General features: G+C 53.6%; 1 protein-coding gene across 1 annotated transcript in view; it reads left to right on the top strand.

The window, feature by feature from the left end:
- The window catches only part of LOC140408288 (probable E3 ubiquitin-protein ligase HERC4), a 118514-nt gene extending 107873 nt beyond the window's left edge, over positions 1 to 10641 (top strand). The window contains exons 23-24 of the mRNA XM_072495277.1: positions 2183 to 2282; positions 10205 to 10641. Of these exons, the coding sequence (XP_072351378.1) occupies positions 2183 to 2282; positions 10205 to 10419 (315 nt within the window). The 3' untranslated portion in view covers positions 10420 to 10641. The remainder of the gene's footprint in view (positions 1 to 2182; positions 2283 to 10204) is intronic.
- The last annotated feature ends 7195 nt before the right edge of the window (positions 10642 to 17836 follow it).

Here is a 17836-nt window from a genome sequence, read left to right as displayed (position 1 = left end):
CCCCTTAAGCAGTGTCCGCATCTATCCTCTATCGCCGGAATAAAACAACTTATCCACAACACTGTCATGTGTTCTCTGAGCACCCCTTTAAACTGAATGAGGCTCAGTCTTGCACATGAGGAGGTCGAATTTACCCTTTGCAGGGCCCCATTGCCCCGCATCAAATAACCCCAGCTCCTCTTCCCACTTCCACTTTATATCCTCCACCGATGCACTCTCCCTTTGCATTCATTCCCCGTATATGTCTAAGGGCGGCACGGTAGCACAGTGGTTAGCACTGTTGCTTCACAACGCCAGGGTCCCGTGTTCGATTCCCGGCTTGGGTCACTGTCTATGTGGAGTCTGCACGTTCTCCCCGTGCCTGCGTGGGTTTCCTCCGGGTGCTCCGGTTTCCTCCCACAAGTCCCGAAAGATGTGCTTGTTAGGTGAATTGGCCATTCTGAATTCTCCCTCCGTGTACCCGAACAGGTGCCGGAGTGTGGCGACTAGGGGCTTTTCACAGTAACTTCATTGCAGTGTGTGATGAATGGTTACTGTGTTACTGTACCCTTATCATCATGTACGGTGATGTCCCCTTTAAGACCGGGCTTGGAACCCTGGGGGGCTCCGCCCACCAGGGAGTCGTATACAAGGGGTCGCTCTGTAGGCGGCACCCGTCTCGACATCAGGCTAGTTAGCAGCTTATTAAAGCCTTCTTTACCGTTCTACTCTCTTGCGTCGTCGTTATTGAGGGTACTACACAGTGTTAATGTAAGCCTACTTGTGACAATAATAAAGATTATTATTATTAGATGCTACCCTCCTCTAACTCATCCTCAGAGAGAATTCTTTCATGCAACAGCAGGGGTGGTAACCCCGGAAACATGGCCAACTCCTTTCTTACAAAATCCTTGATTTGCAGGTACCAGAACCCATTACCCCTCAGCAACTGGAACTCCTCCAACTCTCCCAACTATACAAACCTACCACCCCATGGGCAGGTCCCAAAAACACTCCATCCCCACCCTTTCCCAAACCCGAAACGTAGAATCCTGCCCTGCCAGGATAAATCTGTGATTACCACAAATTGGCAGCCACTATAAAATGAAAATCGCTTATTGTCACAAGTAGGCTTCAAATGAAGTTACTAGTCGCCACATTCCGGTGCCTGTTCGGGGAATTGAACCGTGCTGCTGGCCTGCCTTGGTCTGCTTTCAAAACCAGCGATTTAGCCCAGTGTGCTAAACCAGCCCCTACATGCAGACGCTCCATACTAAAATATTGCCGACACTGATTCCACACTCTAAGCGATGAAACCACCACCGGGCTCGTGGCGTACCCAGCCGGCGAGAACGGAAGCGGCGCCAGTAACGGTGCCCTCACACCCATCCTCAACACGAGGCCTCCTCCATCCGCCCCCACACCGACCTCTCCTCCAACACCCACCTCCCGACCTTTTCAACATTCGCCGCCCAGGAATAATTAATCAAGATCAGCAGCGCCTGTCCGCCGTCCCTCTCCAAAACCACCCTCTTAATCCCGGGTACCTTACCCATTCGTATAAACTCAAAAATTATCTGATTCACCCTTCCAAAGAAAGACTTGGGCACAAGAATCAGGAGATTCTGAAAAATAAGCAGAAACTTCGGCAAGACAGTCATCTTTACTGCCTGAACCCTCCTCGACAGTGACAGCGGTAGAATATCCGACCCCTTGAAATCGTCCTTCACCCCTGCCACCAAATTTGGCAAATTCAACTTATCCAATTGGGCACAACTATCCCCCCCCCCCCCCCAACCCCACCCATATACCCAAATATCGCAATCTTGGCTTGACCAGCCGAAACGGCACCTTCTCCATGCCCCACCCTTTCACCCAAGTATTGACCGGGAACATCTCACTCTTCCCTATATTGAGCTTATATATTGAGCTCCTAATATTAGCTGACAACTACCACCCCTTCACAAACCCTGTTTGGTCCTCATCTATCACCCCCGACACACAACCCTCCATGCGCGGCACCAACACCTTAGCCAATAACTTCATATTCACCTTCATCGGACGATACGATCCAAACTCCTCTGGTTGACGACGCCTGCAGCCATGTTTGCTTCTTGGGATGATATCATTATTGAAACAATTTTATGAAAACGTGCTCTGTGCACGTTGATGTTTCCATTGATAGCAGTTTTTTGTCTCACAGAACACCGAGTACCGTGGATACACAGAGACCGACGATGTCATTGTAAATTTCTGGAAGATGTTTCGTGAATTGACTGAGGAAGACAAGAAGCGGTTTCTTGGTCAGTGGTCTTGCTGTTACATCGGGTTACACAAGCTCTGGGAATGCCAGGGAGGCGAGAAGGGAGCTGGGAGGTTTAGCGGCTGGGTAGCCCAGAAGGATGGATTTTCCCGGGGGTTCGCTGAATTCGGTGGACCACCTTGGGCCGGATTCTCCAATTTTGTGGCTAAGTGCCGATGCCGGCGTGGGAACTGCGGCGTTTTGCGACATCAAAATCGGTGCCGCACCCTCACCGATTCCGGGAGCGGTGAGGGGCTAGCAGCAGCGCCGGGTAAAACCCCCGGCTCCTGTGGCAAAAACGGGCAGAGAATGGCCAATTATGTTGCCGCGCATGCGCACGGCGGCAGCCTGCAGTGGTTGCCCCGGACAACATGGCACCAACCATGCAACAGAGAATCCCGCCCCTTATTTTTAAAAAGTACTGGCCACTGTCGGGCAGATTGAAGGCTGTACATCCGGAGTCAGAGTGGGGGACCGGTGGAGGTTGATGAGAAGAGAATAAGTGATTTGGTTACTTGGTCAATAGTGGGCTTTAGACTTCGAGGCGGTCAAGATCTAGATTGGCTGCAGGTTCTAGATGTTCAGCAGGGTCTAGATTGGGGACAGGGTCTAGATTGGGGACATGGTCTAGATTGGGGACAGGGTCTAGATTGGGGACATGGTCTAGATTGGGGACAGGGTCTAGTTTGGGGACATGGTCTAGATTGGGGACAGGGTGTCGATTGTGGATGGGGTCTTGATTTGGCACTAGATCTAGATTGGCTCAGGACCTTGATTGGGGACAGGGTCTAGATTCGGAACAGAACCTTGATTGGGGACATGGTTTAGATTGGGGACAGGGCCTAGATTAAGGATAGGTTCTAGATTGGAGACAGGATGTGGATTGGGGACAATATCTTTTTAAATAAACTTAGAGTACACAATTCATTTTTTTCCAATTAAGGGGCAATTTAGCGTGGCCAATCCACCTACCCTGCACATCTTTGGTTGTGGGGGCGAAACCCACGCAATCACGGGTGGAGTCTCATTTGGGGACAGGGTCTAGATTGGGGATAGGGTCTGTATTAGGGGTTAGGGTCTAGATTGGGTGTGGTCTAGATTGGGGGTAGGTTCTAGATTGTGGACCAGGTCTAGATTGGGGATAGGATCTAGTTTGGGGACAGAGTGAAGATTGGGGTGGGGTCTAGATTGCGGACAGACTCTAGATTGGGACATGATCTAGATTGGGACGTGTTCTAGATTGGGATTAGGTTCTAGATTGGAAATAGGGGTCTATATTGGGAATAGGGCCTTGATTGGTGACATGGTCTAGATTGGGGGTGGGGTCTAGATTTGTTTGAGGTCTATATTGGGAATCATGATCTATATTGGGGATACGGTCTAGACTAGAGAGGGTTTTAGATTGGGGACTGGATCTTGATTGGGCCAGACTGGATCTTCATTGGGCCAGGATTTAGACTTGGGACTGCATCTTGGTTGAGGAGAGGGTCTAGATTAGGAATAGTGTCTAGATAAGTAATCGGGTCTAGATTGGTGATAGTGTCTAGATTTGGGAGAGGTCTAGACTGGGGATAGGGTCTAGATTGGGGACAGAGTCTAGATTGGGGATAGGGCCTAGATTGGGGTAGGGTCTAGTTTGGGGATAGCGTCAAATGGGGATAGGGTCTAGAATGAGGTGGGACTTGATTGGGGCAGAATTTAAATTGGGGACAGGATCTAGATTGCGAATAGGGCCTAGATTGGTGATAGGGTCTAGATTGGGGCTAGGGTCTAGATTGGGGGGTGGGGTCCAGATTGTTGTCTGGTCTAGATTGGGGACATGGTCTAGATTGGGGCTGGGGTCTAGATTGGGATGAGGTCTAGTTTGGTGATAGGGTCTAGATTGGGGACAGGGTCTAGATTTGGGTTGACCGATGCTAAAATCGGGAAACGTGATTGGGAGAAGAATCGGTTCTGACGCCAAATCACAATTCTCAATCGCCTCAGCAGCGGCGCCAATGCATTCCGGAACACACCTGCAATAAACACAGTTTGCATATCATTAGCAGACCTGACCCGGTATTCCCCGGGGCCTCCGCAATTTTCCGCCTTCAATGGGCTGAATTCCCGATGGCCCGGTTCACTTTTGCTTTTAAAAACCGGCGTCATGGCTGATGAGGGAGAGAGAGGAGGTAGGACACAGAGAACGCGACTGTGAGCTGCCGGGCCCACCCTCCACTACACCCCCCACCACTGAACTGGCCACCACCCGCCGGCAGGGCGACGCCCACTGTAGCCCGTAGCAATGTACCGCTGGCAAAGGGCAGCGCCAGCCGACAGTACCCTAGGCTGCAGGGACAGGTGCCAGGGCATGAGGCCCCACGGTTCCGGGCACCAACAGGGCCAAGGATGGGGGTGGGGGACATGCGGGGGCAGACCCCGCAGTACCAACAGGGACCACCGTGTTCCCCGTTGAACCTGGTTGGGCACGGGGGTACACACCACGTTAACATGTCGACCTTTCACCCCCTGCCGACAATGGATGTTCATAGATTATCATAGAATTTACAGTGCAGAAGGAGGCCATTCGGCCCATCGAGTCTGCACCGGCTCTTGGAAAGAGCTCCCTACCCAAGGTCAACACCTCCACCCTATCTTCATAACCCAGTAACCCCACCCAACACTAAGGGCAATTTTGGACACTAAGGGCAATTTATCATGGCCAATCCGCCTAACCTGCACATCTTTGGACTGTGGGAGGAAACCGGAGCACCCGGAGGAAACCCACGCACACACGGGGAGGATGTGCAGACTCCGCACAGACAGTGACCCAAGCCGGAATCGAACCTAGGACCCTGGAGCTGTGAAGCAATTGTGCTATCCACAACGCTACCGTGCTGCCCCTTAACATGGGACGCGATAATCTGGCCTCATTGCGCTCTCACTCGAGCGAAACAAGGCCGGGGAATAGCGAGAGAGGCCGAAAACGAGAATGGCGCCAGGCACAAAACGGTTTGCGATGTGACCGGCCCACTCCCCCAGGGCGAAATCAGGATCTCGCTGTAGCATGGCGCGGAACCAATTATCACCGCTTAAGCTCTATTTCCATACAATTAACGGGAGCCACCCGACATCCAGCGGCCTCCCACGATTCAGCAATGGTGGCCCTCCAGCTGGTTGCCGCAGCCCCGGGGGATGCCCTGTGATGAGCACTCCTCGAGGAGGAAGCTGGAGCAGCGTAGCGGGCAGCAGCGAAGCCTGCCCCCCGAGGAACAGGATGCAGCCGCACAACAGGCTGAGGAGGTGGAGCAGCAAAGGAGGCGCCGCATGAGGGCCTCGTGTGTACCGGGTGCAGCATCTGTCATTCGAGAACCTGCCGGACTGAGCGTGTCGTCGAAGACTCCGGCTGAGCAGGGAGGCAGTGCGACATATCTGCCAGATGATGGCGCACCTGGCACAGTGGGGGTATGGGGGAGCACACCCCCTCTTGGTGGCCGTCAAGGTGACGGTCGCCCTGCACGTTTACGCCACGGGGTCCTTCCAGGCATCTCACAGAGCTCAGAGCACAGGTGCACCCACGCCGTCACAGAGGCCTGACATACCCAGTCGGCTCAATACACCCATTTCAATGTGGACCAAGCCCAGCAGGATGCCCATGCAGTGGGGTTCCCTCCCATCGATGGGATGTCCCGGGTCCAGGGATGATCGATGGATGCATGTCGCCTAGGGCAGGCATTGTCAAACTCGGGGGCGCAACCCGCGGGCGGGTGTCGGGAGGGTCGCGGCGCCGTCCGTCGCGGCGCACCCGATCGCGCAATTCTGCGCGCAACAGCCGCAGCAGTCGGCTGTTCAGGACGGCAGCTGCAAGCGGCCTTCAAAATGGCCGACAACATGTAAAAAAAATGCGGCCGCACTGCGCATGCGGCCCGATCATCGGTGCATATCCGCAGTGCGGCTGCTTTTTTAAAAAACGGTTGCAGCTTTTTGTTTTACAAGTCCGGGGGGATTTTATTCATTTAATTTTTTACTTTTTTCATTTATTTTATTCATTTTTTTTACAAGTTTGGGGGGGTTTTATTTAATAAAATCTTACAGGAAAAAAATGCAGAACTTTGGACAGTTGGAGACTCCATACTTCACCTTCATCCAGCAGGTTCCATTGGAGGAGCGTGTACGAGGGCCAAAGGGACCCCAAACTATTTCCTCCATTTTTGTCAGCACCAAACAAGGTAAGAGAAAATGGTGGGTCGCGCAGATCGGCCAGTACAACGAGGCCCATGCAGCCGCCAAGGTTGTGATTGAGCAGTGCATTGGCATCCTGAAGATGCCTGGGCCACTCTGTCGGGGTCCTCCAGTATGACACTGAGAGGGCCGCCCGCATCATGGCCTGCTGCATTCTCCACAACATCGTGCAGCAGAGTGGCGATGTGCTGGAGGAGGAGGATGAACACCAGTCCTCGTCTGGCGAGGAGGATGCGGGGGAGGGCAATGATGGGCAAGACATGGGGCCCAGACAGGCATGGGAGGCCGCCCCATTGACTGTGCCACCACTTTCTGGGTCTGTGTCACATCAGCCAGTGACTGTGCCAGGGCGGCATGGTGGCACAATGGTTAGCACTGTTGCCTCGCAACGCTGAGGACCCGGGTTTGATCCCAGCCTGGGGTCACTGTCCGTGTGGAGTTTGCACTTTCTCCCTGTATCTGCGTGGGTCCCACTCCCACAACCCAAAGATGTGCAGGGTAGTTGGATTGGCCACGCTAAACTGCCCCTTAATTGGAAAAATTAATAATTGGGGACTCGAAAAAAAAAAGTCAAAAGCCAGTGACTGCGCCATCTCCCTCTGGGACTGGGCCACCTCCCTCTGTGTCTGCGCCACATCGGCCAGCGCCCGGGCAATGCCGCCGACGTACCCAGCCCTGGCCTGCTGTGACTGGGACACGCTCAGGAGCGTCGCTGCAATGTCCAGGTAGCTCTGGGACATGGCTGCCTGTGAGAGGGCAGCCCTGTCCTGGGCCTCGGCCCCCAGCTGAACAGAATGCCCCAGGCCTTGGACATGCTGATCCATAGCCAAAGCCCTTGCCCCAATGCCTCCACCGCCGATGCCACCTGTGCGGTGTCGGCCTGGGTGGCACGCATTGCTGGCACCGCCTGCTGCTGCTGCACACGGTTGGACTCCTCCAACTGCACCAGCAGGCACTGGATGCTCGCCGACAACCCCTCCTGTAGTGTAGCCACGTAAAATGGCTGCGTCCCAATTAATCTGGCCAAAACCCGATTTAAAATGGCTAACCGGAAAGGCTGCTGGGAAAAGCAGGTAACAAGACAGAAACGGACAGCTGCAGACAGAATAGCGTATTCGGCTCTGGGGAAGTTGGCCCAGATCGATACTCAGGACTCTTAACAGCCCATCCACCCAGACATCTGCAGTTTAATCGGCTATCCCCGGGAACAATTGCAACATATTAGCAATTGAATACCGGGCCAGACCTGTCGGCGCCTGCAGTGGCCGAAACAAAGGCAGGTGAACGACCAACCCCCCGATCGGGGAATCGCCTCGCAATTGGACGTATCGACCCCAGTGATTGGGAACAGGTCCAATCACTTGGGACTCAGGGTCAAGGGCCTCCCCGGGAGGCGGGAAGCCCCTGGGCCCTATAAAGTGAGGGGCCAAGTTCTGATCTCTCTCTCTCTCTCCCTTCTTCGCCTGCTCGAGACCTCCGCAAGAACAGCAACTGGCAACCGTAAGTTTGAGTCCAGCGATCGCTATCTGATAAAGACTCCTAGCCATCGACCTGTAGCAGCCTTTTGAATCCCGCGGGCCAGATTCGATTGGATAAGCCATTCGTTTCCCTGACCTGGTGGGCTCTTCCTAAAGTTAAGTATTGGCCAGTAGTGATAGGTTTATTATATAGAAAGTAGGATTATTGTGTAAACATTACTTGTTGTATATAATAAATGACCGTTGATTTCAATCTTACTAAGCGGTGTGCTGACTTATTAATCATAACTTGAGCTTGAACCACGTGGCGGTATCAGAAAGATACCTGGCGACTCGTGAGCAAAGGTGACGTAATCAGAGCTAATAAACTAAGGCTAAAAAGAGCAACAGTAGTCCCTGGCTCGGTGACTGCATCTCCACAATCGATGGGACCGTCCGCTCCAGAAGCTCGAGACCTGTCTGGACGGCAGCTAGTTCCTGGGATCAGGCTACCCTCCTACCGTCCGCTCCCTCGAGAGTTCCTACCTCCGCCTGCTGTACCGGATCAGCTGTGTGGTGAGCACCAGATAGTGTCCCAGGAGCCTCTTCACTAACATGCCCGACCGAGGTGAGTGTCTCATGGAGGGTGTTGGAAACGCTGTGACGAGAAATCAGTGTCATCCTCGGACTCGAGCTCTGGGGTGCCTTGGGTGTCAGTTCCATGGCTCCTGTCCCTGTTGCTGCCCTCATCACTGCTCAGCGCCCAGGGCTCCGGCTACGGCTGTGTCACTGGCTGGAGGCGGGGGACACCAGATGGACCCACCCCCATCATCTGCAGGTCCTGCAAGACAAGACGCATGATTAGATTGAAGGTTGGGGGGAGTGGGGGTGGTGGAGTGAGGGTGGGGTCAGGGTAGGGGTGAGGGTGGTGTTGGGGGGGTGGGGAACAGTTGACACACGAGTCACTGGGAGCCGCAACTCAGCAGCGTCTCACTTCCTCACCCTCCACCTCGGTGACCTCCCTTTCCTCCCGGCTGCCGTCCATGTCCCGGGCCCTCTGCTCTGCCACGGGTGAGGGGGCGCAGGTCCGCGGTCCCCCACCAGTTTTTTCCCACTCCCGCCAGTTATGGGCGGCCTTCCCCTGGGGGTGGAGGTGGAGGGTTACGGGTGTGTGGGACGGGGGTTGGTGCCAGGGGCACAGTGCTGCCTACTCGCCCTGGCCACCCTGAGGAGTCGTGCAGTTTTTACTGGCGCTGCTGGCTGGTCCGGGCAACGGTGCCCACGGCGCTCACCACCTGTGCCACCTGCGCCCAGGCACAGTGAATGGCAAAGTCCGGCAGCCTCCTTCCCGGGCCGGGGTCCAGGCGTAGCCCGCCTCTCCTTCAGCGCATCCAGCAGTGTCTCAAGCTCAGCATTGGTAAATCGTAGGGCCACACGTCTTGCTGCCATCCTGTTTGCAGATCCGGCAAATCCAGCTCCGTTTCTCAATGGAATCGATTGTGTTCCACGAGGAGCCGGTGCTAGCCCCTCCACAGTCGCTGAATCGGTCCAGATGCAGCGGCAGTGCTGCCCTTGTGGAAATCCATGACTCCTGCCCCGGCCTCAACACTTAGTCTCAGGAACGGGGAGTCGTCGTCCCCTGTCCAGTATTTTGCAGAAGAGCAGGGGACCTGTGGTCAGTGTTCTGGCCAATCTGAAACAGAATACCTGGTCGTTGTCGGTGGGACCTTGCTGTGCACAAATTGGCTGCCTTGTTTGCTACATCGCGGTATTGGGCAGCATGGTAGCACAGTGGTTAGCACAGTTGCTTCACAGCTCCAGGGTCCCAGGTTCGATTTCGGCTTGGGTCACTCTCTGTGCGGAGTCTGCACGTCCTCCCCGTGTGTGCGTGGGTTTCCTCCGGGTGCTCCGGTTTCCTCCCACAGTCCAAAGATGTGCGGGTTGGGTGTATTGGCCGTGATAAATTGCCCTTAGTGTCCAAAAAGGTTCAATGGGGGTTACTGGGTTACGGGGATAGGGTAGATACATGGGCTTGAATGGGGTGCTCTTTGTGAGGGCCGGTGCAGACTCGATGGGCCGAATGGCCTCCTGCACTGTAAATGCTATGATTCTATGATCACAACTGTGACTACCCTGCCAACGCTTAAAGGGCTCTGGTTTGTCTTGAATTTCTATGTCCGTCCTTTGGAAAGTACTGTGCAACATTTTAATGATTGATTAATACCTGTTTGTTTCTCGTTGCTAGTCTTCCTGACAGGCTGTGACAGGGTTCCAGTTGGGGGAATGGGGAGCCTCAGAATTGTCATCCACCACGACCCGAAGGATGACCCCGACTTGTACTTCCCGGCCGCCCACACCTGTAACAGGATGTTGGATCTCCCCAAGTACAGCAGCCTGCAGATTCTGAGAGAAAAGTTTCTTCGGGCAATTGGATGCAAGAGAGAGTTTGGCATCGCGTAATGACGGAATTTCGAAAGCATTCCTTTACTTCAGCGACAACCTCAAATATCATCTTTATTGGCATTCAATATTTGCAGAACTGATTCTAGCTGTGTTTAGACATGGCTGCCCATCCCTTTATTTTCTAGTATAACCTCTTGTTTTTCAAAAAAATATATTTTATTGAAGTTTTTCAAACAAACAAAAATTTCCCATTTTTACAACTTAATAATAAAATATACATTAAACGTTATTTAAATAATATATTAAACTAACAACAAATGAGAACAAAGTAATACACAAGAAGCAAATATCAACAACTATCATAAAGAGAAAAAAAAACAAAGCACAAAATAACACTCTCCCCATCCCCCCCTCCCCCCTCCCCCCTGGGTTGCTGCTGCTGTCTTTTCTGTTTTTCCATTATCATTCCGCAAGATAGTCAAGGAACGGCTGCCACCGCCTGGTGAACCCCTGAGCCGATCCTCTTAACGCATATTTTATTCGCTCCAGTCTTATGAACCCTGCCATGTCGTTTATCCAGGCCTCCACGCCCGGGGGCTTCGCTTCTTTCCACATAAGTAGAATCCTTCGCCGGGCTACTAGGGACGCAAAGGCCAAAACGTTGGCCTCTTTCGCCTCCTGCACTCCCGGTTCTTCTGCAACCCCAAATATAGCTAACCCCCAGCTTGGTTTGACCCGGACCCCCACCACCTTTGAGATCACTCTTGCCACACCCTCCCAGACCTCATGCAGTGCCGGACACGACCAGAACATGTGGGTGCGGTTCGCACAGCACCTCCCGAGCTTCCCGAGCACCTCCCACACCTATCCTCCACCCCAAAAAACCTGCTCAGTCTTGCTCCCATCATATGCGCCCTGTGTAGAACCTTAAATTGAATCGGGCTAAGCCTGGCACATGAGGACGAGGAATTTACCCTGCTTAGGGCATCTGCCCACCGCCCCTCCTCAATCTCTTCCCCCAGCTCCTCTTCTCATTTTCCCTTCAGCTCCTCTACCATCGCCTCCCCCTCGTCTCTCATCTCCCTGTATATTTCCGACACTTCACCTTCTCCAACCCATGCCCCCGAAATCACTCTATCCTGGATCCCTTGCGTCGGGAGCTGCGGAAATTCCCTCACCTGTTGCCTCGTAAATGCCCTCACTTGCATGTATTCGAAAGCATTCCCTGGTGGCAACTTATATTTTTCTTCCAATGCTCCCAAACTCGCAAACGTCCCGGCCACAAACAGGTCCTTCAGCTTCCTAATTCCTGCTCGCTGCCAACATTGAAATCCCCCACCTATCCTCCCCGGGACGAACCTGTGGTTATTCCTTATCGTTGACCACACCGAGGCACCCATCACTCCCCTGTGTCGTCTTCACTGCCCCCAAATCTTCAAGGTCGCCACCACCACTGGGTTTGTGGTGTACCTTTTCGGGGAGAGTGGCAATGGGGCCGTCGCCAGCGCTTTTAGGCTTGTTCCCTTACAGGACGCCATCTCCAGCCTTTTCCATGCCGCACCTTCTTCTTCCCTCATCCACTTACAGACCATCGACACATTGGCGGCCCAATAGTAGTCACTCAGACTCGGCAGTGCCAATCCCCCTCTGTCCCTACTGCGCTGCAGGATCCCCCTCTTTACCCTCGGGGTCTTTCCCGCCCACACAGAGCTCGTAACGCTCCTGTCTATTTTTTTTTAAAGGCCTTTGTAACCAGGATGGGGAGGCACTGAAACACGAAAAGAAACCTCGGGAGGACCACCATTTTGACCACCTGTACTCTGCCCGCCAATGACAGGGGCACCATATCCCACCTCTTAAAGTCCTCCTCCATCTGCTCTACCAGTCGCGTCAGGTTAAGTTTATGTAGGGTTCCCCAGTTCCTGGCCACCTGAATCCCCAGGTATCGAAAATTCCTTGCTACTCTCCTCAGCGGCAGAGCATCTATCCCCCTTCCCTGTTCCCCGGGGTGCATCACAAAAAGTTCGCTCTTTCCCATATTTAATTTATATCCCGAGAACTCTCCAAACTCCCTGAGTATCTGCATTACCTCTGGCATCCCCTCTACCGGGTCTGCCACATATAGCAGTAAATCGTCTGCATATAGTGACACTCGATGTTCCTCTCCCCCTCTAAGCATCCCCTCCACTTCTTAGAGTCCCTCAGCGCTATGGCCAATGGCTCAATTGCCAACGCGAACAGTAACGGGGACAGGGGGCACCCCTGTCTTGTACCCCTATGTATTCGGAAGTATCCCGATCTTTGCCTATTTGTAACAATGCTTGCCACCGGGGCCCCGTACAGGAGTCTAACCCATCTAATGAACCCCTCCCCGAACCCAAATCTCTTTAGCACCTCCCACAAATAGTCCCACTCCACTCTATCGAATGCCTTCTCTGCATCCATCGCCACCACTATCTCTGCCTCCCCCTCCGGTGGGGGCATCATCATCACCCCCAGCAACCTTCGTACATTGGCATTCAATTGTCTCCCTTTAACAAACCCTGTCTGGTCGTCATGTACCACCCCTGGCACACAATCCTCTATCCTTGTCGCCATCACTTTGGCCAGCAGCTTGGCGTCTACGTTTAGGAGGGAGATGGGTCTGTATGACCCGCACTGCAGCGGGTCTTTGTCTCGTTTCAGAATTAACTATATCGTCGCCTCCGACATTGTCAGGGGTAGTGTCCCCCTTTCCTTAGCCTCATTGAAGGTTCTCGCCAGAAGTGGGGCCAGCAGGTCCACATATTTCCTATAAAATTCCACTGGGAACCCATCTGGTCCCGGGGCCTTCCCTGCTTGCATGCTCCCAATTCCTTTGATCACCTCCACCTCAATCTGCGCCCCCAGACCTGCCACCTCCTGCTCCTCCACCCTCGGGAACTCCAGCTGGTCCAAAAAGTGTATCATTCCCTCTTTCCCCTCCGGGGGTTGGGACTTATACAGCCTCTCATAAAATGTCTTAAACACCTCGTTCACTTTCCCTGCTCTCTGCTCCATCTTTCCCGTTTCGTCCCTAACTCCTCCGATCTCTCTCGCCGTGGGCCAGCAGCCGGCTCGCCTTTTCCCCATATTCATATTGTATTCCCTGTGCCTTCCTCCACTGTGCCTCTGCCTTTCCCGTGGTCAGCAGGTCAAACTCCGTCTGTAGTCTTCGTCTTTCCCTGTATAGCCCTTCATCCGGGGCCTCCGCATACTGCCTATCCACCCTCAGAATTTCCCCAACCAATCTCTCTCTTTACCCTCTTGTTTCCCCTTGTGGGCTCTAATGGAAATCAGCTCTCCTCTAACCACCGCCTTCAGCGTTTCCCATACTACCCCCACCTGGACCTCCCCACCATCATTGACCTCCAGGTATCTTTCGATACATCCCCTCTGTGGTGATACACCACTGTACTTCCCTACCATTGTACATAGTATATAATAGTTGTGTGTAACGTGGCCCTGTAATACTGTGTATTGTACTGTAGCTCTGTAGAGGTTCGGTCACCGGTAGGTAACCCGACCTGGCCACGGAGAGCTCCTCCTTAGCCACTCCCCCGGGAGTTAAGTATAAGAACCCGCTTCTGGGACCGGCCCCATTCTGTCTGGGGTCGTCTGTGTCGGGTAAGCCTCCCATGTAGTATATTAAAGCCTTAGTTAAAGTCTCACATGTCTTTGTGGTTCTTGGCGCTTAGTGCATCACCCTCACCCTTCCGCATACCCCCTCGTCCGCCAGTAGTCCCATGTCTAATCTCCAAAGTGGGCGCAGCTCCCTTTCCTCTCCTAGATCCAGATCCACCCAATGTGGGGCGTGATCTGAAACGGCTATAGCCGAGTACTCCGTTCCTGCCACTTTCGGGATCAGCGCCCTTCCCAAGACAAAAAAGTCTATCTGGGAGTATACTTTATGGACGTGGGAGAAGAAGGAAAACTCTTTACCCATCGGTCTGGCAAATCTCCACGGATCTTCTACTCCCATCTGCTCCATAAATCCCTTAAGCGCCTTGGCCGCTGCCGGCCTTCTCCCGGTCCTGGATCTGGACAGGTCCAGCCCTGGATCCAGCACTGTGTTAAAGACCCCCCCCATTACCAAGCTTCCTGCCTCCAGGTCCGGGATACATCCCAGCATTCGCTTCATGAATCCCGCGTCATCCCAGTTCAGGGCGTATACGTTCACCAGCACCACCGCCTCACCTTGCAATCTGCCACTCACCATCACATACCTGCCCCCACTATCCACCACTATGGTCTCGAACGATACCCGTTTCCCCACCAGTATTGCCACCCCTCTGTTTTTCGCATCTAACCCTGAGTGGAATACCTGTCCCACCCATCATTTCCTCAGTCTAACCTGATCCGCCAATTTCAGGTGCGTCTCCTGGAGCATAACCACGTCCGCCTTCAGTCTCTTTAAGTGCGCAAACACCCTTGCCCTCTTAATCGGCCCATTCAAACCTCTCACATTCCACGTGATCAGCCGGGTTGGGGGGCCATTTACCTCCCCCCCCCCCTCGTCGACTAGCCATACCCTTTTTTAAGCCAGCTCCTCACCCAGGTCCCATGCACCCGGCTGTCCCCCAGACGGCGCCCTCCCGTCCCGACCACCTCATCTCGTATCAGCTCCCCCTTACCCTCAGCAGCAGCAACCCAGTTAATCCCCCCTCTCCCCTCCCCCCGCTAGATTCCCCTCTAGCTTGATTGCTCCCCCCATATTGCTTCCGGGAGTCAGCTAACTCTGGCTGACCTCGGCTTCCCCCGTTTATCCTTTGACCTTCCTGCGTGTGAGGCCCCCTTCCTTCCTGCACCCTTTTTCCCGCCACAATTTCCATAGCGCGGGAAAAAACCCGCGCTTCCCTCTCGGCCCCGCCCCTAATGGCGCAGTTCCCTCATTCCCCTTCCCTGTCCCCCTTTCCACCGGCGCCCACATTAAAAATCCCCCGTCCGACATTATTACATATTAGCCCTCCCCTCTCCCCACTTTACATTTCTGTGCCAACACCTCGCTTCCTCTCTCCGGACATCAATTTCTCAAGTCTAGTCCAATTTCTCTTCCTGAATGAATGTCCATGCCTCCTCCGCCGTCTCGAAGTAGTGGTGTTTGCCCTGGTGTGTGACCCACAATCCTGCCGTCTGCAGCATCCCAAATTTGACTTTCTTCCTATGGAGCACCGCCTTGGCCCGATTGAAACCCGCCCTCCTTCTCGCCACCTCCGCACTCCAGTCTTGGTACACGCGTATCACCGCGTTCTCCCATCTGCTGCTCCGTGTCTTCTTAGCCCAACTCAGGACCACCTCCCTGTCCCTGTAGCGATGGAACCTCACCACTATTGCTTGTGGTGTTTCCCCTGCCTTTGGTCTTCTCACGAGGACCCGATACGCTCCCTCCACTTCCAGGGGGCCCGTTGGGGCCTCAGCTCCCATTAGAGTATGGAGCATCGTACTCACATACGCCCCAGCATCAGCTCCCTCTGACCCTTCGGGGAGACCTAAAATCCATAGATTCTTCCTCCTCGAGCTGTTCTCCAGGGCTTCCAGCCTTTCTATGCACCTCTTATGTAGTGCCTCGTGCGTCTCCATTTTTACCACCAGGCCCTGTATCTCGTCTTCGTTCTCGGCTGCCTTTGCCTTCACTCCACGGAGCTCCATCGCCTGGACCTTTTGTGTTTCCTTCAGTCCCTCGATTGCCAGTAACATCGGCGCCAGCACCTCTTGAGCTCCTCCACACATCGTCGGAGGAACTCCTGCTGTTCCGGGCCCCATACCATCTGGGCTCCCTCGGCCGCCATCTTGCTTCTCCCTTCTCTTCTCTGCCGCTGCTCCAGAGGATCCTCCGCAATCTGGCCACTACTGTCGCTCCTTTCCATCCACACCCAGGGGGACTTCTTCCTTTGTCACCTCACACTGGGTTTGGCCGAAAAAAAATTCCGTTGGGGCTCCCGATAAGAGCCCAAAAGTCCGTTGAAACGGGAGGTGCCGGAATGTGCGGCTTAGTTGGTCATCGCTGCACCCGGAAGTCAGCATAACCTCTTGTTACCATACATAGAACATACAGTGCAGAAGAAGGCCATTCGGCCCATCAAGTCTGCACCGACCCACTTAAGCCCTCACTTCCACCCTATCCTCATAACCCAATAACCCCTCCTAACCTTTTTGGACACTAAGGGCAATTTTTTTTTTTTTTTTAATAAATATTTTATTGAAAATTTTTGGTCAACCAACACAGTACATTGTGCATCCTTTACACAATATTATAACAGCACAAATAACAATGACCTATTTTATATAAACAAAAAACAAAAAATGAATAAATATTAAATAACAAAAATGAAAACTAGCCCTAATTGGCAACTGCCTTGTCACAAGTTACAACCCCCCCCGCCCACCCCCCCCCACCCCTCCCCCCCCCCCCCCCCCCCCCGATCCTGGGCTGCTGCTGCTGCCTTCTTTTTCCCCCCATCTATCTATCCGCAAGGTATTCGACGAACGGTTGCCACCGCCTGGTGAACCCTTGAGCCGACCCCCTTAGGACGAACTTAATCCGCTCTAGCTTTATAAACCCCGCCATGTCATTTATCCAGGTCTCCACCCCCGGGGGCTTGGCTTCTTTCCACATTAGCAATATCCTGCGCCGGGCTACTAGGGACGCAAAGGCCAAAACATCGGCCTCTCTCGCCTCCTGCACTCCCGGCTCATGTGCAACCCCAAATATAGCCAACCCCCAGCTTGGTTCGACCCGGACCCCCACTACTTTTGAAAGCACCTTTGTCACCCCCATCCAAAACCCCCGTAGTGCCGGGCATGCCCAAAACATATGGGTATGATTCGCTGGGCTTCTCGAGCACCTCGCACACCTATCCTCCACCCCCAAGAATTTACTGAGCCGCGCTCCAGTCATATGCGCCCTGTGTAATACCTTAAACTGGATCAGGCTTAGCCTGGCACACGAGGACGACGAGTTTACCCTACTTAGGGCATCCGCCCACAGCCCCTCCTCGATCTCCTCCCCCAGCTCTTCTTCCCATTTCCCTTTTAGTTCATCTACCATAGTCTCCCCTTCGTCCCTCATTTCCCTATATATATCTGACACCTTACCATCCCCCACCCATGTCTTTGAGATCACTCTGTCCTGCACCTCTTGTGTCGGGAGCTGCGAAAATTCCCTCACCTGTTGCCTCGCAAAAGCCCTCAGTTGCATATACCTGAATGCGTTCCCTTGGGGCAACCCATATTTCTCGGTCAGCGCTCCCAGACTCGCGAACTTCCCATCCACAAATAGATCTTTCAGTTGCGTGATTCCTGCTCTTTGCCACATTCCATATCCCCCATCCATTCCCCCCGGGGCAAACCTATGGTTGTTTCTTATCGGGGACCCCCCCAAGGCTCCAGTCTTTCCCCTATGCCGTCTCCACTGTCCCCAAATCTTCAGTGTAGCTACCACCACCAGGCTTGTGGT

Source organism: Scyliorhinus torazame, chromosome 3 (genome assembly GCF_047496885.1).
Source record: "Scyliorhinus torazame isolate Kashiwa2021f chromosome 3, sScyTor2.1, whole genome shotgun sequence".
Lineage (NCBI taxonomy): Eukaryota > Metazoa > Chordata > Chondrichthyes > Carcharhiniformes > Scyliorhinidae > Scyliorhinus > Scyliorhinus torazame.
The sequence above is the reverse complement of the archived record's forward strand: the minus strand, read 5'-3'. Positions and strand labels throughout refer to the sequence as shown.